Source organism: Sabethes cyaneus, chromosome 2 (genome assembly GCF_943734655.1).
Source record: "Sabethes cyaneus chromosome 2, idSabCyanKW18_F2, whole genome shotgun sequence".
In the NCBI taxonomy this organism is placed as follows: Eukaryota; Metazoa; Arthropoda; class Insecta; order Diptera; family Culicidae; genus Sabethes; species Sabethes cyaneus.
The window spans coordinates 122,326,092-122,351,750 of NC_071354.1; the positions used below are offsets into that span (position 1 = coordinate 122,326,092).

Genomic DNA, 25,659 nt, shown 5'->3' on the forward strand with positions numbered 1-25,659 from the left:
AGCCCCCCCTCTTAAAGGGGAGAGGAGTTATAATTCCCCTTATAAAGAGGGGAAGGGTCTCAATTTACCATAGAATAAATTCTAGTCACCGAAAACACCCACATGCCAAATTTTGTTCTGATTGCTTGATTAGTTCTCGAGTTATGCAGAAATTTGTGTTTCATTTGTATGGGAACCCCCCCCTCTAAGTGGTGGGAGGGGTCCCTAACCATCACTAAAACCTTTCCTGGCCTCAAAAACCTCTACATGCATATTTTCACGCCGATTGGTACAGTAGTTTTCGATTCTATAAGGAACATACGGACAGACAGACAGACAGACAGACAGACAGACAGACAGACAGACAGACAGACAGACAGACAGACAGACAGACAGACAGACAGACAGACAGACAGACAGACAGACAGACAGACAGACAGACAGACAGACAGACAGACAGACAGACAGACAGACAGACAGACAGACAGACAGACAGACAGACAGACAGACAGACAGACAGACAGACAGACAGACAGACAGACAGACAGACAGACAGACAGACAGACAGACAGACAGACAGACAGACAGACAGACAGACAGACAGACAGACAGACAGACAGACAGACAGACAGACAGACAGACAGACAGACAGACAGACAGACAGACAGACAGACAGACAGACAGACAGACAGACAGACAGACAGACAGACAGACAGACAGACAGACAGACAGACAGACAGACAGACAGACAGACAGACAGACAGACAGACAGACAGACAGACAGACAGACAGACAGACAGACAGACAGACAGACAGACAGACAGACAGACAGACAGACAGACAGACAGACAGACAGACAGACAGACAGACAGACAGACAGACAGACAGACAGACAGACAGACAGACAGACAGACAGACAGACAGACAGACAGACAGACAGACAGACAGACAGACAGACAGACAGACAGACAGACAGACAGACAGACAGACAGACAGACAGACAGACAGACAGACAGACAGACAGACAGACAGACAGACAGACAGACAGACAGACAGACAGACAGACAGACAGACAGACAGACAGACAGACAGACAGACAGACAGACAGACAGACAGACAGACAGACAGACAGACAGACAGACAGACAGACAGACAGACAGACAGACAGACAGACAGACAGACAGACAGACAGACAGACAGACAGACAGACAGACAGACAGACAGACAGACAGACAGACAGACAGACAGACAGACAGACAGACAGACAGACAGACAGACAGACAGACAGACAGACAGACAGACAGACAGACAGACAGACAGACAGACAGACAGACAGACAGACAGACAGACAGACAGACAGACAGACAGACAGACAGACAGACAGACAGACAGACAGACAGACAGACAGACAGACAGACAGACAGACAGACAGACAGACAGACAGACAGACAGACAGACAGACAGACAGACAGACAGACAGACAGACAGACAGACAGACAGACAGACAGACAGACAGACAGACAGACAGACAGACAGACAGACAGACAGACAGACAGACAGACAGACAGACAGACAGACAGACAGACAGACAGACAGACAGACAGACAGACAGACAGACAGACAGACAGACAGACAGACAGACAGACAGACAGACAGACAGACAGACAGACAGACAGACAGACAGACAGACAGACAGACAGACAGACAGACAGACAGACAGACAGACAGACAGACAGACAGACAGACAGACAGACAGACAGACAGACAGACAGACAGACAGACAGACAGACAGACAGACAGACAGACAGACAGACAGACAGACAGACAGACAGACAGACAGACAGACAGACAGACAGACAGACAGACAGACAGACAGACAGACAGACAGACAGACAGACAGACAGACAGACAGACAGACAGACAGACAGACAGACAGACAGACAGACAGACAGACAGACAGACAGACAGACAGACAGACAGACAGACAGACAGACAGACAGACAGACAGACAGACAGACAGACAGACAGACAGACAGACAGACAGACAGACAGACAGACAGACAGACAGACAGACAGACAGACAGACAGACAGACAGACAGACAGACAGACAGACAGACAGACAGACAGACAGACAGACAGACAGACAGACAGACAGACAGACAGACAGACAGACAGACAGACAGACAGACAGACAGACAGACAGACAGACAGACAGACAGACAGACAGACAGACAGACAGACAGACAGACAGACAGACAGACAGACAGACAGACAGACAGACAGACAGACAGACAGACAGACAGACAGACAGACAGACAGACAGACAGACAGACAGACAGACAGACAGACAGACAGACAGACAGACAGACAGACAGACAGACAGACAGACAGACAGACAGACAGACAGACAGACAGACAGACAGACAGACAGACAGACAGACAGACAGACAGACAGACAGACAGACAGACAGACAGACAGACAGACAGACAGACAGACAGACAGACAGACAGACAGACAGACAGACAGACAGACAGACAGACAGACAGACAGACAGACAGACAGACAGACAGACAGACAGACAGACAGACAGACAGACAGACAGACAGACAGACAGACAGACAGACAGACAGACAGACAGACAGACAGACAGACAGACAGACAGACAGACAGACAGACAGACAGACAGACAGACAGACAGACAGACAGACAGACAGACAGACAGACAGACAGACAGACAGACAGACAGACAGACAGACAGACAGACAGACAGACAGACAGACAGACAGACAGACAGACAGACAGACAGACAGACAGACAGACAGACAGACAGACAGACAGACAGACAGACAGACAGACAGACAGACAGACAGACAGACAGACAGACAGACAGACAGACAGACAGACAGACAGACAGACAGACAGACAGACAGACAGACAGACAGACAGACAGACAGACAGACAGACAGACAGACAGACAGACAGACAGACAGACAGACAGACAGACAGACAGACAGACAGACAGACAGACAGACAGACAGACAGACAGACAGACAGACAGACAGACAGACAGACAGACAGACAGACAGACAGACAGACAGACAGACAGACAGACAGACAGACAGACAGACAGACAGACAGACAGACAGACAGACAGACAGACAGACAGACAGACAGACAGACAGACAGACAGACAGACAGACAGACAGACAGACAGACAGACAGACAGACAGACAGACAGACAGACAGACAGACAGACAGACAGACAGACAGACAGACAGACAGACAGACAGACAGACAGACAGACAGACAGACAGACAGACAGACAGACAGACAGACAGACAGACAGACAGACAGACAGACAGACAGACAGACAGACAGACAGACAGACAGACAGACAGACAGACAGACAGACAGACAGACAGACAGACAGACAGACAGACAGACAGACAGACAGACAGACAGACAGACAGACAGACAGACAGACAGACAGACAGACAGACAGACAGACAGACAGACAGACAGACAGACAGACAGACAGACAGACAGACAGACAGACAGACAGACAGACAGACAGACAGACAGACAGACAGACAGACAGACAGACAGACAGACAGACAGACAGACAGACAGACAGACAGACAGACAGACAGACAGACAGACAGACAGACAGACAGACAGACAGACAGACAGACAGACAGACAGACAGACAGACAGACAGACAGACAGACAGACAGACAGACAGACAGACAGACAGACAGACAGACAGACAGACAGACAGACAGACAGACAGACAGACAGACAGACAGACAGACAGACAGACAGACAGACAGACAGACAGACAGACAGACAGACAGACAGACAGACAGACAGACAGACAGACAGACAGACAGACAGACAGACAGACAGACAGACAGACAGACAGACAGACAGACAGACAGACAGACAGACAGACAGACAGACAGACAGACAGACAGACAGACAGACAGACAGACAGACAGACAGACAGACAGACAGACAGACAGACAGACAGACAGACAGACAGACAGACAGACAGACAGACAGACAGACAGACAGACAGACAGACAGACAGACAGACAGACAGACAGACAGACAGACAGACAGACAGACAGACAGACAGACAGACAGACAGACAGACAGACAGACAGACAGACAGACAGACAGACAGACAGACAGACAGACAGACAGACAGACAGACAGACAGACAGACAGACAGACAGACAGACAGACAGACAGACAGACAGACAGACAGACAGACAGACAGACAGACAGACAGACAGACAGACAGACAGACAGACAGACAGACAGACAGACAGACAGACAGACAGACAGACAGACAGACAGACAGACAGACAGACAGACAGACAGACAGACAGACAGACAGACAGACAGACAGACAGACAGACAGACAGACAGACAGACAGACAGACAGACAGACAGACAGACAGACAGACAGACAGACAGACAGACAGACAGACAGACAGACAGACAGACAGACAGACAGACAGACAGACAGACAGACAGACAGACAGACAGACAGACAGACAGACAGACAGACAGACAGACAGACAGACAGACAGACAGACAGACAGACAGACAGACAGACAGACAGACAGACAGACAGACAGACAGACAGACAGACAGACAGACAGACAGACAGACAGACAGACAGACAGACAGACAGACAGACAGACAGACAGACAGACAGACAGACAGACAGACAGACAGACAGACAGACAGACAGACAGACAGACAGACAGACAGACAGACAGACAGACAGACAGACAGACAGACAGACAGACAGACAGACAGACAGACAGACAGACAGACAGACAGACAGACAGACAGACAGACAGACAGACAGACAGACAGACAGACAGACAGACAGACAGACAGACAGACAGACAGACAGACAGACAGACAGACAGACAGACAGACAGACAGACAGACAGACAGACAGACAGACAGACAGACAGACAGACAGACAGACAGACAGACAGACAGACAGACAGACAGACAGACAGACAGACAGACAGACAGACAGACAGACAGACAGACAGACAGACAGACAGACAGACAGACAGACAGACAGACAGACAGACAGACAGACAGACAGACAGACAGACAGACAGACAGACAGACAGACAGACAGACAGACAGACAGACAGACAGACAGACAGACAGACAGACAGACAGACAGACAGACAGACAGACAGACAGACAGACAGACAGACAGACAGACAGACAGACAGACAGACAGACAGACAGACAGACAGACAGACAGACAGACAGACAGACAGACAGACAGACAGACAGACAGACAGACAGACAGACAGACAGACAGACAGACAGACAGACAGACAGACAGACAGACAGACAGACAGACAGACAGACAGACAGACAGACAGACAGACAGACAGACAGACAGACAGACAGACAGACAGACAGACAGACAGACAGACAGACAGACAGACAGACAGACAGACAGACAGACAGACAGACAGACAGACAGACAGACAGACAGACAGACAGACAGACAGACAGACAGACAGACAGACAGACAGACAGACAGACAGACAGACAGACAGACAGACAGACAGACAGACAGACAGACAGACAGACAGACAGACAGACAGACAGACAGACAGACAGACAGACAGACAGACAGACAGACAGACAGACAGACAGACAGACAGACAGACAGACAGACAGACAGACAGACAGACAGACAGACAGACAGACAGACAGACAGACAGACAGACAGACAGACAGACAGACAGACAGACAGACAGACAGACAGACAGACAGACAGACAGACAGACAGACAGACAGACAGACAGACAGACAGACAGACAGACAGACAGACAGACAGACAGACAGACAGACAGACAGACAGACAGACAGACAGACAGACAGACAGACAGACAGACAGACAGACAGACAGACAGACAGACAGACAGACAGACAGACAGACAGACAGACAGACAGACAGACAGACAGACAGACAGACAGACAGACAGACAGACAGACAGACAGACAGACAGACAGACAGACAGACAGACAGACAGACAGACAGACAGACAGACAGACAGACAGACAGACAGACAGACAGACAGACAGACAGACAGACAGACAGACAGACAGACAGACAGACAGACAGACAGACAGACAGACAGACAGACAGACAGACAGACAGACAGACAGACAGACAGACAGACAGACAGACAGACAGACAGACAGACAGACAGACAGACAGACAGACAGACAGACAGACAGACAGACAGACAGACAGACAGACAGACAGACAGACAGACAGACAGACAGACAGACAGACAGACAGACAGACAGACAGACAGACAGACAGACAGACAGACAGACAGACAGACAGACAGACAGACAGACAGACAGACAGACAGACAGACAGACAGACAGACAGACAGACAGACAGACAGACAGACAGACAGACAGACAGACAGACAGACAGACAGACAGACAGACAGACAGACAGACAGACAGACAGACAGACAGACAGACAGACAGACAGACAGACAGACAGACAGACAGACAGACAGACAGACAGACAGACAGACAGACAGACAGACAGACAGACAGACAGACAGACAGACAGACAGACAGACAGACAGACAGACAGACAGACAGACAGACAGACAGACAGACAGACAGACAGACAGACAGACAGACAGACAGACAGACAGACAGACAGACAGACAGACAGACAGACAGACAGACAGACAGACAGACAGACAGACAGACAGACAGACAGACAGACAGACAGACAGACAGACAGAAATTCTTCTTTATAGGTATAGATTACTATTAAAAGATATGGCTTTTCGGTCTCGAGTTTCTTACGAAAACTTTATTTTACGTTCAGCTGACGTTTCGAAGAACTATGCCTTCATCTTCGGAGCAACTATTGTTATAAAACATTACAATTATTTAAACAATCTTCATCATTACACATAATTACTTACAACGTTGATAATTGTTTTCTTAGTCAAGTGTTTAAACATGAAAGTGTTATTTTTGTTTAACCCTCTATACTGAAAGCATAACAAATGGACGGAAACGGATTTTTTACAAACTAACTATTGTATTGGCTAACTTAAAATTCCAACTTACACTATAACCGTCTACGCACATCACAACCAGATCGATTATTCCAATATGAACTTTCTAATATGCTGCTGTAAACGAAGCTTCTGTATTTAATTTGAGAGACGGAGAGAAAGAGAGTAAAAAATTTGACGATTACTGAGCAAGTGAATGCAAAATACCCGAATATGCCACATTTAAATTATTCGTATCAGTTCTAAAATTTATTGTAAGTTGGTCCGTAAATATATGGCACATTTCAAGTATTTGCAGTGCTTGAACTCGATTGTCTTGATTTAAAATCGTTACTTTAGACAGATCAAAATTATGATCATTATCTATCATGTGTACCATCAGCGCCGTCTTTTTGAACTCATCTTTTTTGTTACTCTCCGCACTACCCGACGCATTAAACTCTTGATATCGTTTCATAAGTGAACGATGACCAGACAAACGTTGTTTGAGTTGTTGTGTTGTTAACCCAATGTATGCACTGTCGCAGTCTATGCAAGGTATGCGATAGATTACATTGCGCTTAAAAAGTTTTGGAGTCGGATCTTTTAATTTTGAAAATAAAACTGAATTTGTTTTCGCGCACTTAAAACCCAATTTAACGTTTTTAAAGTTTCTGCGTATTATTCTTGCAAGTGCGGGAGTTAGAGACTCAACGTGATGAAGAGATCGATAAACTTGTGGTGTATTCTCAGTAGCAGCACCACTGTTTTCATTTCCATTTGCCACTCTGTTCATCAAGCGGTTGACGAGAGCGATCGGGTAATTGTTTTTAGCCAAATACTCACGCACCGTTTTCTTCTTCTCTGCTAGCGGTTTGCATGTTGATAAGCGAAAAACTCGACTTATGAAACCGCTGGCCGTGTTAAGCTTCTGTGTTAGTGGATGTAACGAAAGATAATTTAAAATTCGTCCCGAAGAAACGGATTTCATGTACCAGTCGGTGACGATTTTTTGTTCCTCGGTTCTTATTAGAATCATATCTAAATAGGGCAAACGGTTTTCGTTTTCAACTTCGCACGTGAACTGAATGTGCGAGTTGTACGCGTTGAGAGCGTTCTTAACATGTTCGATTTTGTTTAGGGGAACAGCGGCTATCAAATCGTCCACATATTTTTTAACAAATGGAATGGGAATATCGATCATCTTCAGCACATTGTCTAGTAGCGTTTCCATTACGAGGTCAGCAAGTGCCGGGGAGAGAGGATTCCCCATTGCAGTGCCTGCCAATTGCCGAAAGTACATGCCACGGAAGACGAAATAACTGGAGGAGAGATATAGATATAGATATAGATTACATACACATGCATATGTGTTGATGATAACTACCATTACTTCCGTAAAAGCCTCCCAGTTGGCTTCGAGGTATGACGCTGGCCTAATAAGCCAGTCGTCGTATGTTCGAATCTCGGCTGGGAGAGGCTGTTAGAGTCATTAAGACCGTAGCAACTAGCCCTGCAATTGTCCTGTACTCTAACAACTGGCTGCGAATACGACAGTAAAAACAGAAGGTCAAGTTTCGATAACGGAATGTAGCGCCTAGGCTTTGCTTTGCTACTACCCATAAACGCATAATAGTCCCATGTGATTTTTCACCACTTTTGAAGTAAGCCTGGGAATCATCTTTAAATTGTTCATTCTTTCAATATTTCAGTACATAACAGTAATGTTATGTTTGTTCCCAAAATTTTGAAAAAAAATATCAAACTATGTCAAACAAGTTACAAATAAACGCATAACAGTCTCAGTAGTGAAAATATAACAATAAACATCTGCTTTTATCAAATGCCTGGACCGATTTGACTGAATAACTACCAAACGCAAAGTTTTGTGGCCTAGAACCCAAGTAACAATTTGGGTTTTATTACACTCTTATGATGGAATTTAAGACCAAAATTGGACATAAAGACCGCCATAAGCGTACAATAAAACTCACATTGTTGCTTGGGAAAAATTCTATTGAACAGAATTCGGATCGGATGTACGGTTCCGAAGATATGTCCGGAACAAGTTCCGGAATATATGAAACTTGAACATAGAACCACCTTGAATCATAACAATCCCGTCATGCGACACCTCCAAGTACTCGAAATTGCAAAACTAGACCATTGGTAGTTGTATAAAATGTTCAAAATAGCATCGGACACATCTGAACACGTCCGGAAATGTTTCGGATCGGGGATCAGTTTCTGAATCGAACTAAAATACAACATGTGACATCTTTAAGTACTCAAAATTGAAAAAGTAGTTCATTTGTTGTCATATAAAGTGTCCAGGATTCCATTGGCCACAGCCGGACAAAGTTCTAGGAACGTTCCGAATACATCCAGGAAAACGGCCAGTTTCTAACTTAAACCAAACCCCAGAATACGACCCCGCTATTAACTCAAAATAACAAATTACAAATAAAAGAAAGACATTTTTTGATTCCTTTGAAATATTATACAAATTTATCAGTATTACATAGCCATGCATATGTATTTATGATAACTACCATAGTGTTATAAAAGTTGAATTATGTTCCGAAGGCGTGTCCAATTCTAACTTAAATGACAAATGAGATGGTATAACAAAGGTTCCTTTCACCAATAGGTGGGTTAAATCGGGTTTTATGTTATTAATTTCAGCCTAACAATTGAACATTGCTTCAATGTTTTGGTATGTGTTGTGTATGTTTCTGTGTGTGTCATTTGTATATTGGAAATTTATTATTACCTGTTGTTCACATATGGTTGAAACGATTTTCACGCCTTAAATTTTTTATCTCGCCTGTCAGTTTCAAAAATTTAAGCCATTCATTAAAAAATACAGTACCCAGAGGGCATTTTGAAAGCGAACAATTTGTTTGCGTTCCGTTAAATATGACTGAAGCCATTTCAAGAGCTTTGGTTCTATTCCAATTTTTCCTAATTTGAATATTAATAATGGTATGTTTATTCTGTCAAATGCCTTACTACAGTCCATGTAAATAGCTTCTACGTGGTTGCCATTGTCCATTGCATTCAGAGTAAAAGTTACAAATTCCAGAAGATTTGAGGCAGTAGAGCGGCCTTTAAAAAAGCCGACTTGTAATTCTGTGATTTACTTGTTGAAAATTTTTTTCGTTTACAATTGATTCAAATAGTTTAGGAATGCAAGAGATAGTGGCAATTCCACGGTAGTTTCGGATGTCTGATTTTGTTCCTGATTTGAAGATAGGGACTAAATAAAAAGATTTCCATATTTCCGGGAATTTTCCATTTTTTAGAGACATGTTAAATAGGCATTGTAATGGTGTAGCAAGTTCTTCGGCCAGGTTTTTGAGAAATATGAGTGCTATTCCGTCAGGCCCCGGTCCTTTTGACGCATTCAGGTCTCTGAGTGCTTCAAATACGTTAATTTCTGATAGTTGAGAGACAGATATGTCGTTAGAAAATTCGGGAATAAATGAGAAATATTCATGGTCGCGGTCTTCTTCGGTGAATGTTGTATATACTTCTTGAAAGAAATTTGCAAAAGGTTGCAGATTTCATTAGTATTATTTCCAATAAGCCCGTCAAGTTTCATTTGGAATGGGAAATTACTACTTTTCAATTTAGTATTTACATAGTTAAGAAATTTTTTGGGCATGTTTTGACTTCATTTTCGACTTTATTATTATATTCTTCATACGCGATTTTAGTGGCCAAGTTGAGTTTTTCGCAAATATTGAGATAATTATTCAAGTTAATGCTATTGTTTTCATTTTTGAATTTTTTGTGTGCCTTTTGTTTTCTATTTTTAAGATTTTTTAGATGTGGGTTGAACCACACAGGCCATTTACTATGTTGACTTCGTCTTCTTCTTTTCATTGGTACAGTTTCGTGCAAGAAGGCACTTCAAGGAAGACGTAGTCCTACGTCAAAAAAGTAGTCAATTTATATTATTAGTTATTTTTTTAAGATCTCGAGTGCTTTTTCAAAAGGGCCTAACCAAAAATGATACTAATGAATTAAATATTTTATATTGGAAAAATGGTTTGTTTAGCCGAAATGGTGTCTTCAGCAAAGCTGTAGATAATAAAATTGTCCTTCTAAAAAAAATACGTGCACCGTAAAAAATTTTTTTTGTTGACAAAAAAAGAAAATAAACTTGACAAAAAAAGAAAATAAAGTTGAATATCTAAAAAAGCGCATTTAGTAAATTTTATTTCTTGTCTTATTAAATATTACATACTACTGTTGCTAAAAGTTTCATAATGGACAAATTAAAAGCGAATAAGTTACAATATTTTGAAAATTTCAAGTTTTTTTATTTTCACCAAAAATAATTTTTATAGTGTATAACTTTTTATAAAGATGCGCATTGTAATCTATTTATATAAGAGGCTTATGTCTGTACCAAAAACCAAGCCTGTGACTTTGACAACAACAAACTTGCCGTTTAAACTGAACCATCACCACATCATTTAGAGACACCAGCCTTTGCAGAGGCATTGAATGCTACACGACAGGCGAGAGGCAGCAGAGCGAGTATGCAATTGAAGGTAGAATACCAAATAGTGTTCTCACCCTACACATCTCCCTTCCTCACCGGAAAAAAAGAAAATAAAACATCAAATCCATATAAAAACCCGAATTAATCCACCTAGCGGCGTGACCTAGCCTTTCTACTGCCACAATAATCACTATTTAATTTCTCAGGAACATCTCTAATTAACTTGACTATATTTTGAAATATCCGTTCTGTATTCCTCAAAATTCTTATTTGCCAGTCAAATTCACAACGTATTGCGTACAATAATTATATTTTCTTTCCTTGGGTGCAGAAATACTTGTAAGCGTCATTTATGTTACTTGATGAACATATTATTTAGTTTTATAACATTTACGTGATTTATAGAAACATAATGTAAACACAAAAGATAATTTTTGCAGACTTGAATGAATATATATATAGACAGCCTTAACATTCAGGCCTTAGAGCCACATACGAAACTTGTTTTGAATTGACAATATGAAATATGTGTTCATAGCAGATTTTTTGATATTTTGATATTAATACCATGCGTTCAAAAGTTAGCGTCTTTGGAAAACAAGAGTTCAGAAAAATTATTATTATATTTCGATTTTGAAGAAAAAGGATATCTACAACAAAATGGTTGATCTCAAAATTTTACTATTAGTTTGCTTGGCTTCAATTTTGCAATATATCTGAATTAGAAAAAATAACTGAATAGAGCATTAGATATAAAAAAAGAGAAATGGAAATATTTCTTAGCTGACGGTCCTTCAGATAATTATTTTTGCATGAAAATCAAAACTTAAGCTTCTTTTGAATGTACTTTCATGAAAAGATAGTCATTAGCTTGATCGCATCGTTTGTACAATGTATCCCGTTAGAGGGTTAGGAAAACAAGATGAGGTCGAATAGTGCAAAAGCTGTGCCATAAACATGCTTGAGAATGGGAAATATGATCGATGTGATTTCCAGTGCTTGTCAATTCGATTTATTTATTGAAATATGATGCATGACATAAGATTTCTGTCTTTTAAAGTGTCACTAACGAAAACAAATCGTACAAAATTACTGCCGTACAATGTTTTGCTCCTATTTTTATATAAAATTTCTAAGCTCTAGTATTTATTGATTGGAAACAGCATCTATTGATGCGCAAAAATTGTTTGCAATTTATATAAGTTTATCTGGAAAAATCAATCCATTAGTATATTAAATCCTATACACCACTATATCTAAATGCTTAAATTAATGCTTTTCTTCGCTTTTTGCTTTTCTTGTCTAATTGCGAGTTACAACAAGTGAAGAAAATTTATTTATTTATTATTTATTATTATTTATTTATTAAAATGACAATCGAAATCTGAAATTAAAGAAAAGAAAAAACTTTTTCCGATTGAATCCCACTACAGTGGGATTTCGAATTTGGCAATGTTCGATTTTGGCAACAAAAGTATCCGTTTTTGGCAACACAAAATATTTTACTTCCAAAAGTATGCTTAAATATCAGTCAGTTTCCGCATTACTTTAAATGACGAAAAAATATTGCCCTAAGTGTGTTCATGAAAAAAAGTTTGCGATCATAGAATGTTTCGAACAATAATATTTTTATTGCCGTAGGATTATGTCTTACCGTAGGTCACCAAAAACTTACCGCATGGATAGGTCTTGGCGGATTTTGTGAAAAAGGTTGCAATCGTTGATTAATAACATTTAGTTAATTTCCAATGCATTTACATTCAATTTTGTCATATCAAAAAGGGTCTCGATTTTGGCACGGTTTCGATTTTAGCAACATAGGCGACACGCATTTGTTGCCAAATTCGAAATCCTACTGTATTTAATATTTATTTGCGACAGATGCATAGTTCGGCTACAACGTGCAGGCTTCATCAGTGTCTTATTTCGAAGTGTATACGTATCTGTCGCGAATAAATTTTAAATATTGGAATTCAGTCGGAAAAAGTTTTTTCTTTTCTTTAATTTCAGAGTTCGTATTCCACATTCCACTTAGTGATGTCCGATTACATCTCGATTAATCGAACTAATCGATTATCTCTCAAAATAATCGATTAATTTTTAATCGATTGCTTCATGTTCCGATTATTAGATAATCGATTACCTGGCCGATCGATTATGAGGGATTTTTTGAAATTTTATTATTGAACAATTTTTAGCAAATTTAATTTATTACAGTGGCTGGCGCTTAGCTACTAAATTAACCACATACGATTGGCCAGTTAGTTGGTTTCGAGGTACGATGCTGATCTAACAAACCGGTCGTCGTATTTGTATGTTCATATCTCGGCCAGGTGATGCTGCTAGATAGAATCAGTAGAGTTGTTGCACTAGCTTCGTAACTGTCCCATTCTACTCTAATAACCCTCTTTTTTTTTACGAGTTGGGAAATCTGCTGAGCGCCTTAGAAGATACGGTACTATCAGACACCTGAGAAGATACCTCAGGGAGTGGGGTTTAGGTATCCCGACCCCCCTAATGGGGCGTGAGGATCCCGACCCACTAAAACCCTACTCGAGTCTCCAGCCTCAATCCCCCCTGGCACCACCTTATCGGTATTACTTCAGGGAGGGGCTATTGTGCTTAATGCACTCGCTTAGATAACTACTGGACTATGGTAGTTAGGCTGTTTATTCGCCGTTGATCGGCTCTCCAGTGGGTTTGTAGCTCGAGTACAATCTGGGTAGCAGCCGCATTGACCGCTCCCCAGATGTCCGAGCTGGAACACATCTTTTGGACTAAGTTATCCGGGGTAGTGTCCTGTCCGCTCACTGCCATCATGCTGCTTCTCGCGCCCGCAAAACGAGGGCATATGAAGAAAGCATGTTCTGCCGTTTCCTCAGCATCCACGCATTCGGGACACGCGGGGGACTCCGCATGCCCAAACTTATGCAGATACTGTCTGAAGCAACCATGCCCTGACAGAATCTGTGTCAGGTGGAAGTTGACTTCGCCGTGGCGCCTGTTGACCCACCCAGATAGTTCCGGGATAAGTCGGTGTGTCCACTGACCTTTTGTGGAATTAGACCATGCCCGCTGCCATGTGGTCATCGAGGCCGATCTTGTGGTACTCCGTATGCCTCTAGTTCCTCGTTGGTTGAAGCACTCTACGTCTTCGCTGATGATAATGCCAATAGGCATCATACCTGCTAGGACGCAGATTGCGTCATGTGAAACTGTGCGATACGCACTCGCCACTCTCAAGCACATGAGACGATAGGTGCTTTCCAGCTTGGCTAGATAGCTTTTGGTACCTAACGCCGATGACCACACCGGTCCGCCATACCTAAGTATAGACTGGACCACGTTGGCTAATAGCCTTCGTTTGCTGCCATATACCGCAGAGCTATTAGACATCATCCGAGACAATGCCGAAATAGCTGTGGAAGCCTTCTTGCAGGTATAGTCGACGTGGCTCCCGAACTTGAGCTTGTCGTCGACCATGACTCCCAGAAGTTTTAAGGACCGCGTTGACGAAATAGTGCAGTTTCCGACGCTGATCTTTGCTTGCTGTACCGACTTGCGGTTGTTCACCACGATAACCTCCGTTTTATGATGCGCTAGCTCCAGTTTCCTGGATCGCATCCAATCTTCAACAATGCTTATAGAGTGGGCAGCCGTCAACTCAACCTCTCTGATAGATTCACCATAGACTTCCAGGGTGATGTCATCCGCAAAGCCGACAATCACCACCCCTACCGGGAACTTTAGCTTCAACACCTCGTCATACATGACGTCCACAACACCGGGCCCAGTATGGAACCTTTCGGAACCCCTGCAGTGATTGGAACGCACTTCTGACCCTCCTCCGTGTTGTAGCATAGCACACGATTCTGGAAATAATTTTCCAGGATCCTGTACAGCGACACCGGCACTTGGACGTTCCGAAGCGAGTTGGCTATGGAGTCCCAGCTATCGCTATTAAACGCATTTCTCACGTCGAGCGTGACAACTGCGCAATAACGAATACCTGTCCTCTTGGGCTGGATTGCCACCTCGGCTGTCTTAGTGACAGACAAGATGGCATCCACCGTAGATTTGCCTTTTTGGAAGCCGAATTGGTTCCTTGACAGATCGTTTGTGCCCTCAGTGTACTGTACGAGTCTGTTAAGGATAACCCTTTCCAGCACCTTGCCGGCAGTATCGAGCAGACAGATCGGCCTATATGACGAGGGGATACCCGGAGGTTTTCCCGGCTTCGGCAATAGGACCAGATTCTGTCGTTTCCATCTGTCCGGGAAGTTGCCAGCTTCCAGGCATCTACTCATTACTGCCCCGAATAATTCGGGAGCCTCCAGAATAGCCGCTTTAAGGGCCATATTCGGGATTCCGTCTGATCCCGGTGCCTTGCTCACCTTTAGGGATTTAGCGATCTCAATGAGTTCCTCGTTCGTAACCATTACTTCCTCCCCGACCTCTAAACCACCGTCGCCCACGTTACTTTGGATGTTCGGCACGGAGACCGACCATCCTACGCTATGGTCTGAGATACTGGAACGTCGGCCGTGGGACGACTCAGCGGCCTGAGGCCAGGGCCTTGGCTCGTGGCGCGGAAAGAGGCCCTCAATGATCCGCTCCAGCATCTCTGGCGATCTCTCTGCGGGTGCCATCACGCCCTTGGCCTTTGCCATTACGATCCTGTAGGCATCACCCCACGGGTTCGCATTGGCACAGGCACATAACCTTTCAAAGCAGGCTCGCTTGCTAGCTATTATCCCACTCTTAAGCGCTGCGCGTGCAGCAACTAGTGCTACTCGATATTCTGCTCTGCCCTCGTCCGAACGAGCTCTTTGCATAATTCTCCTTGCACGAAAGCAGGCTCCGCGGAGTTCCGCAATTTCTTCTGTCCACCAGTAAACCGGTGACCTACCATACCTAGGTCGGCTTTTCCTAGGCATGGTGGCGTCACACGCTCGCGACAGCACCTCAACCAAATGATCAGCGTTCGGATCGGGCATATCGCGATCACCGCACTCTCTTCGGATCGCTTCCACAAATACTTCAGGATCGAAGTATGATGTCTTCCACCCACGGGTGGTTGGAGTGTTGGCTCTACCCGCCGCCTGCCGCCTCGTTATCTGACCAACACCATAGCGGACCGCCTGATGGTCACTGTGAGTGTAGCCATTGTCTACCCTCCAGTCTCCTATCAGACCAGGGCTGCCGAATGTCACGTCGATAATAGACTCTGCACCATTCCTGCTGAAGGTACTTGTGGTGCCGACGTTGACCAGGTCTACGTTGAGCTTTGCCAGAGCCTCAAGCAGAATCCGACCCCTATGGTTCGTGCGACGACTTCCCCACTCAACCGCCCAAGCGTTAAAGTCGCCCGCCACAACCACCGGCCTTAGACCAGTCAGCGCAACTGATACTTGGTCTACCATCCGCGTAAACTGCTCGATCGACCAACTCGGCGGAGCATAACAGCTGCAGTAGAACACTCCACCCACTTTGGCAACCGCAAATCCCTCGTCTGCAGTTAACACAACCTCTTGAACCGGGAACCTGCTTGTCGTCCATATAGCCGCCAACCCGGACCTATCCGAGACCCAGTTACCGTTTCCGGCAGGGATGCGGCATGGGTCCGAGATGATGGCAATGTCCGTCAACGACTCAGTAACTGCTTGGTATAACAGCTGCTGGGCCGCATGGCAGTGGTTCAAGTTTAGTTGCGTTACCTGCACTACGCCCGTGTTTTAGTCGCAGGCGCGCCTGCCGGGCACTTTGAGCCTCCTGTTGTGTGCTTAGCGTCCCGTTGGCCTATACATATCAGGCACTTGGGCGGCGCCGAACAGTCCCTCGCTATATGGTCCGCACCGCCACATCTTCTACACAGGTGGCTTCTGTCAGGCCCCTTACAGCTCCAGGACTTGTGCCCTCGCCCAAAGCACCGGAAGCAAGCCTCCGGCTGCTGGAACACGCTCAGTGGGCATACGGACCATCCCACCTTCAGCTTGGCCGCCTTCAGGGCTGTATTCCCGTCTACCAGTGGAAGTCTTATTGTAGCTACCTGGGTTCCCGCCGGTCCCTTGCGCAGACGAACTCCTTCGGTAGTCACCACCACGTTACATTGCTCCTTGAGAGCTCGTGTCAGTTCGACCGCTTCAGTGATCTCGTCCAGGTTTTTAAGCTGGAGAGTCATCTCAGGCGTCAGTGCGCGGATCTGTATGCCATCACCAAGGACCTTTTCTGCCAGCACTTTGTAGGCAGAACCCTTCTCAGTGGCATCCTTTTTGAGCTCAAGGATCATGTCGCCGGTGCGGGAGCGGCGGATACTCCGCACATCCGCGCCAAGACCCTTCAGCTGCTCATCGCCTCTCATGGCCTTCAAAACTTCTGCAAAGCTCAGCCCCTCAGTTTTGAGGATAAGGGCATCGCCTTTGCTCCTCTTTTTTCTGGCCACTTTCGGTGGAGTTCGATCCTCCTCTTTCTTCCTGGCCTTCTTCTTTTTCACTGTTTCCCACTGATTGTCGGGAGCTAACTGCGTCTTATTACCCTCGGAGGGTTTCACAGTTTGCTTACGATCCTCAGCGATCAAGCGCTTCTTCGGGCCCGTGGGGTGTTCCCCTGGGGACTGCCTTGCACGTTCAGTCGATATCTTGTTGTCACTGGACTGCTCCGTAGTCACAAGGGCTACGGTGTGGTCAGTCGTTGACAGGCAGGCATTCGTTTGTACAGACCTCGATACAAACGCCTTTTCTATCACTTTTACTCGCGCTTCGAGTTCGCCGTGTTCCTTCGTCGCAGCACGGATGGTGCCCCGAAGCATGAGCAGGCTTTGTTTCAGGTCCTTCGCTAGGGTGCTGCGGCCTGCCACAAACTCGATAATGGCATCGAGCTGATGAGACGTCGCTACCACTCTCGGTAGCATGTCTCTCTTTTCTTCCACTGCTTTTATTAGCGACGGGCCATTCATCGCTGCGTCCGGCGTAGATGCAGTTGGAGCGACAGGTATGCCGCTTCCCTTTCCGCTCACGCTGGCGCTTCTGCTCGTATCCATCGGCGGAGATCGCTGGATACCACCTCTTGCGAACGGATTATCTAATCCGTCCGCGCTCACTGAAGTAAAGTTTTTTTGATTTTGATTATTCATATAGAATCATCAGAGCCCCTCATGATGCGGTAAGGGCTGATTACTGTGGAGGGCACTCTGGTACTCCACAGGCTCCGTTTGAGGCTGGGTATTTATAGAACCCCCCCCCCCCCACCATTCATCCCTCGGCACGGGTCGCATGACACCTTGGATTAGGGGTTTATCCATTCTTGTTTTTACTTTTAGCCATGGATAACAGCTATTCAACCATCCTCCTTTAGGGGCTTTGGACCCTCTGCTCAGGTTCTCAGTATTTTCAGGTTCATCGAACATGCTTCTACCGAGATCCGTCATTTGCAGGCGGAGTAATAACCCTCTAATAATACGGATGTGAAGTCTGTCGATAAAGAGGTGTCAAGTCGTAAGCCTGGTATCCAGTTGAAAAGAAAACAGCTCCAGAAAAAAACCTGCTATTTACCGACCAATCTAATGTAGTTCTTTTAACGTCAGTTGCATAGAAATCGATTGAACAACAATGGAGATAGTGCCGAAAGTGTAACTGCAAGTATCCTTATTTCTGGTATCGGGACGTAAAGGTTATAACCAATCGATTATTTCGACTAATCGATTATATAGCGCCGATTAATCGATGTCGATTATTGGCCGCCCAAAAAGTAATCGATTATTAGCTAATCGATTAATTGGAAAAATCGGACATCACTAATTCCACTAAGAGGCTTCGAAAACTTCAGACAATTGACATGTTTCACACTCTCCTTGAATTTCAATGCAAATTTCAAAATTGCAAATCGTCATCACAAACACACATATACATACATACACACATACATACACACATACATACATACATACATACATACATACATACATACATACATACATACATACATACGCACACACATACATACATACATACATACATACACACATACATCACACACATTGAATACAATCAACATTTGATTGAAATGTTTTGGTTTTACACGTTTTAACGGTTTAATATACGGTGCTTAAGTGTTAAAGTTTGAATAACTTTTGAATGAACCCGACCGATTTTCAATAACTCGGTTTCGTTTGATAGATCTCAACAGTAATTTTCAAATGATAATAAATCTGGTGATGCTTTACATTGAATTAATGCTTATATGTTACCAAAATATGTTTTAAATACTATTTTTTCACATTTCTTTATGTAACTTTCAAACTACAAGTCCAATCGTCATGAAATTGGGAAGTTAAGGGTTTGCAAGGCTCCTCTTTCATATGCAATCAATTTGGTTCAAATCGGTTGAAGGACCTATGAGATAATGAAACCCCATATTTTTCGTATTTTTATACATAACTTTTGAACTAAAAGTCCGATCAGTATGAAATTCAATAGCGACCTATGGGACACCTAGACCTTTCATTTGACACTAAGATCATAAAAATCGGTACAGCCATCTCCGAGAAAAGTGAGTGAGATTGAAGAGCGTCACATACACACACACACACATACACACACACATACATACACACACACACACACAGAAAATGCTCAGTTTTCGAAACGAAGTCGAATGGTATATGACATTCGGCCCGCAGGACCTTCTTTCCATTTCCGGTTTTTCGAGTGATTTCTATACCTTTATACTATATATTTATATAGTAGAAAGGCAAAACGTGAAGAATAAAACTAAATGAAAAGAAAGGCGAGGAAATTGAAATTGACTAGAGGAATAACGAAGAAATACAAAAGCAAAGACAAGAATAAATGAAACATTAATACACGACAGGTACTCTTGTTATAACATTGCTTTTATTATTATCAAACATTGAAGCTTATCTAACGTTTTTCTCCATTCGAGCGTACTGGGTAGAAAGGCTCACGTTTTTCTCGCTTGTGTAGTCCACGGAAACTGACTGAACATACGGAGTTCTGGTATTCTACGAGATCTTCAGATGACATCGGTTTTCGACATTGCTGTACTTTCTTAGCTTGTGTTGCGCGGCGCTTGGGCGGTTGACCCTCTGAATCACAAAAGATCAAGCTCCCATTTTTTATGCATCATAGCTAACGCTTTGTACTGAATCTACTGTCATCTAGACCTGCCTACGTCGACATGCACGTTCCATGATAACCGTATCGCCACTTTAAGCTTATGATTTTTGGTATCGTTGTACATTCCGTTTGTGTTTTGGAACGTTCGTGATAGAAACCAACCACAACCGATTATTTTGAACATGATGCGGTGTTTGAAGAACAAACAACTCCTTCTCAGAAAAGATCACTTCGGAATCACCGTGCCGGCGGAGCAGTAGTTTGCATCTTTCCTACCGTTTTTGTTTTGTTACTTCCGTTTATCCATGGATTTTACGTTTTGCCTTTCTACTATATAAATATATAGTATAAAGGTATAGAAATCACTTGGAAAACCGGAAATGGAAAGAAGGTCCTGCGGGCCGAATGTTATATACCATTCGACTCAGTTTCGAAAACTGAGCATTTTCTGTGTGTGTGTGTATGTATGTGTGTGTGTGTATGTGTGTGTGTGTGTATGTGACGCTTTTAATCTCACTCACTTTTCTCGGAGATGGCTGGACCGATTTTAATGTTCTTAGTGTCAAATGAAAGGTCTAGGTGTCCCATTGGTTGCTATTGAATTTCATACTGATCGGACTTTTAGTTCAAAAGTTATGTATAAAAATATGAAAAATATGGGACTTCATTATCTCATAGGTCCCTTAACCGATTTGAACAAAATTGATTGCATATGAAAGAGGAGCCTTGCAAACCCTTAACTTCCAAATTTCATGACGATTGGGCTTGTAGTTCGAAAGTTACATAAAGAAATGTGAAAAAATAATATTTAAAACATATTTTTGTAACATATAAGCATTAATTCAATGAAAAACATCACACATTTTATTATTATTTGAAAATAACTGCTGAGATCTATCAAACGAAACCGAGTTATTTAAAATCGGACGGTTCATTCAAAAGTTATTTAAACTTTAACACTTAAGCACCGTATATTAAACCGTTAAAACGTGTGAAATCAAAACAAATGTTGATTGTATTTAATGCGTGTGATGTATGTGTGTATGTATGTATGTATGTATGTATGTATGTATGTATGTATGTATGTATGTATGTATGTATGTATATATGTATATATGTATGTATGTATGTATGTGTGTATGTGATCCCAAGCAACAATGTGAGTTTGATTGTACTCTTATGGTGGTTTTCATGACCAATTGTGGTCTTGAATGCTATCATAAGAGTGTAATAAAACTCAAATTGTTACTTGGGATGACAATTTGCAATTTTTAAATTTGCATTGAAATTCAAGAAAAGTCTTCAAGAAATTGTCTGAAGTTTTTGAAGCCTCTTAGTGGAATACGAAATTTGAAATTAAAGAAAAGAAAAAACTTTTACCGACTAAATTCCACTATTTAATATTTATTCGCGACAGATACGTATACGCTTTGGAATAAGACACTCATGAAGCCTGCACGTCGTAGGCGAACTACGTCTCTGTTGCAAATAAATATTAAATAGTGGGATTCAATCGAAAAGCTTTTTCTTTTCTTTGATTTCAGTTCACTTGCTGTTACTCACAATTGTACACGAAAAGCAAACAGCGAAGAAAAGCAGTTAATTTAAGCATGTAGGTCTTTTTAATCAATAGATACTAGAGCTTAGAAATGTTACATGAAAAATAGTCCTGAAGTAAACGTTGCACGGTAGTAATTTTGTAAGATTTGTTTTCGTTAATGACATTTTAAAGGACAGATGTCTTATGTCATGTATTATGTTTCAACAAATAAATCAAAAATGACAAGCACTGGAAATCATATCGATCATATTTCCTATTCTCAAGCATGTTTAAGGCGCAGCTTGCACTATTTTTCGACCTCATCTTGTTTTCCTAACCCTCTAACATTGTAAAAACGATGCGATCAAGCTAATGACTATCTTTTCATGAAAGTACATTCAAAAGAAGCTTAAGTTTTGATTTTCATGCAAAAATAATTATCTGAAGGAGCGCCAGCTAAGAAAAAGTTCAATTTCTCTTTTTCATATCTAATGCTCTATTCAGTTATTTTTTCTAATTCAGATATATCGCAAAATTGAAGCCAAGCAAACTAATAGTAAAATTTTGAGATTAATCATTTTGTTGTCGATATCCTTTGTCTTCAAAAGCGAAGTATAATAATAATTTTTCTGAACTCTTGTTTTTCAAAGATGCTAACTTTTGAACGCATGGTATTAATTAATTATCAAAAAATCTGTTTTGAACACATATTTCATATTGTCAATTCAAAACAAGTTTCGTATATGGCTCTGAAGCCCAAAAGTTAAGGCCGACCGATTATAAAACTAAATAAGGTGTTACAAGTATTTACGCACCCAAGGAAAGAAAATTTAATTATTCTACGCAATACGTTGGTAATTTTACTGGCAAATAAGGATTTTGAGGAATACGGAACGGATATTTAAAAATATAGTCAAGTTAATTATACATAGACGTTCCTGAGAAATTAAATAATGATTATTGTGGCAGTAGAAAGGCTACGTCACGCCGCTAGGTGGATTAATTCGGGTTTTTTTTAAATGCTTTCATATCCAGATCCATTTTCAAAATTCAACGAAGAGATTTTCTTTCGATATTCAGCTGAACTGCCATTTTCCGTGCGGGCCGGTCGCAACTGCGACAAATTCGCTCTCGAACAACCTTTTTGATCTCTGTAGTTCTGACGCCTTGTTTTCTTCCGATTTTTTTCGCGATTTTCGACAGATCGCGTCTCGACAAATCGCTTTAGTGTATAGTATTCAAATCTTATTTTTATGTCGTGATGTTTGAGGACACGAAAAATAGTGCTGCATGTAGCACCGTTTCGAAATTTATTTATTAGCAACCACCAAGGGGTCGGTCACTCGGCACAGCCGTAAGTGCCGAACTACAAGATTTGTTAAATTCGTTATAATCTGATAGATCGCAACCGTGCGAGATGATTTTGACAACTGGCAGTGCTCCCATTTCATAAATTGAAGCGCAGGTCCGCCGCTTGACATCTCTGGAATGCCGCGGCACAATGTGCTGAGTGTCCGACCCCTTGGACACCACCGTAACTCAAACTCTGGTACGTGCACAGCGAACGAGGCACAATACGAAAATGAAACTACGTCAAGTAAGACTCAAGTCATGATGACACACCCATGGTTTTGTTTGATTGTATCAACCGTATATGCCGCTGCAAACATAAAATGATTTTTGCTCGAATATATATATATATATATATATATATATATATGTCACACTGTAGTTTTCAGCAAGTAACACATTTTTTTTATTTTACAGGAAAACGTTATCTAATGAAGGACCACAAGCATTTTTCAAAGGAGGACTCTGCCGCATGATAGTTATCGCCCCACTTTTTGGAATAGCTCAAATGGTTTATTTCTTGGGTGTCGCTGAGACCTTATTAGGAATTAAACAAACTAAAGTCTAAACACTCAACAGTATTTAACAGTTATTCGTTCACTATGTTCGCCAAAAATAATAAACGATAGCGTCGGCCAATTGAAAAAATGTTTGATTGTCTAGAATTTTCTACTTATTTTGATATCAATTTAAGGGGGGACCCTACTCTAGAAAGTCGGAAAAATCGAATTCTATTTTTTACACATTCGAGAAGCTTACACCTGCAGAAATGTCATGCCAAAGGGATTTTTTAATATCTGATCTCGTTGAAAACTTACGGCAAATTTTGTGGATTGCTGTACAGTAGACTCACGGAAAAGTTAACTCTCTGAAAAGTTAATTGTTCCGAAAAGTTAAGCGAATATCAGCTCTCATGCAACGCTCTAAAAAGTTAATTTTTGCCTTAACTTTTCTGAGAGTTTGAATTTATTGGTTGTCCAAGCGTTCGTCCACGCACGTGAGTTTACCTTCTATCTTAATTTCTCATTTTTCAGTTTATTGTCGCATTTCCACAGTTTCATACAGAGTCGCATCATAACTGATATTAAATTAAACTTTTGTACCGGACAATCGCAACAATAGTTCAATACGAGCACATAGAATACTTCAGAATTATTGATGACATACTGGAAAAGCGCAAACTCAGATGAATTTTAAATGCAAAAGAAGGAACAGCAAGGAACTAAAAATAAGCGCGAACATTATCAAAACGTATTCGCAGAAAAAACGAAAGTAAACTCGTGTAACCGATTATTTTAAACTTACTGAAAGGAACTAAGTATTATTTCATAAAGATCTTGCTACATTATTTTTTTCCATTACAACTTCCAAATATATAAAAATGTGTATCTTATATCCCGGAATGCATTTTTCGCCCTTGTGTTTATCATTTTTAATGATTTTTAGGACTACTCGGAAAAGTTAATAGTTCGGAAAAGTTATTCGACCCATTCCCCAATCGATTAACTTTTCCGAGAGTCTACTGTACTGTGCTGTATTGCTGTTTTGTGGATTTGTGCATTGCTGTACAAAACATTGAACACGTTTTCCCCACAACCATGTTTCTTTAGCTGGCGGTACGTGTATCTCAGGATCTAGTGACAGTAGAATCAATATATATAAAATGCCAGTGTCGCTGCAGTGCTCGTGGTAAACATCACACATTTGAAAATTACATTTGAAACAAGAATCTGATTGTCAAACTAAAAAGGCAACCCAATAAAAAATCCTTCTGCTTTTCCGTAAATCACGTAGGATAAATCACCCGATTTGGTCGTTTTGGGGTATTTCGTCGGCAGGAAAATTTTCTATTGGGCAATTTGACAATGTAGTTCCCGTATCCAAGACACGAACCAGCAACATGTTTGCCACCAAAACATCCATGAAACACCAACGACACTGGCATTCTATATATATATTGATTATACTTAGTGGACCGATTTGGCTGAATTTTTTTAAGCATATAAAAATGAATTATCTAAATTGTTACAAAGCCGGTTTTTGGATATCTCAA

At 42.3% G+C, this 25,659-nt stretch overlaps 1 protein-coding gene across 2 annotated transcripts in view; it reads left to right on the forward strand.

Annotated features, from left to right (window-relative positions):
• The window catches only part of LOC128736919 (mitochondrial glutamate carrier 1-like), a 208,778-nt gene extending 184,540 nt beyond the window's left edge, over positions 1 to 24,238 (forward strand). For both annotated transcript variants that reach the window (XM_053831430.1, XM_053831431.1), the window contains one exon: positions 24,024 to 24,238. In XM_053831430.1, coding sequence (XP_053687405.1) covers positions 24,024 to 24,174 — 151 coding nt within the window. In that variant the 3' untranslated portion in view covers positions 24,175 to 24,238. The remainder of the gene's footprint in view (positions 1 to 24,023) is intronic.
• The last annotated feature ends 1,421 nt before the right edge of the window (positions 24,239 to 25,659 follow it).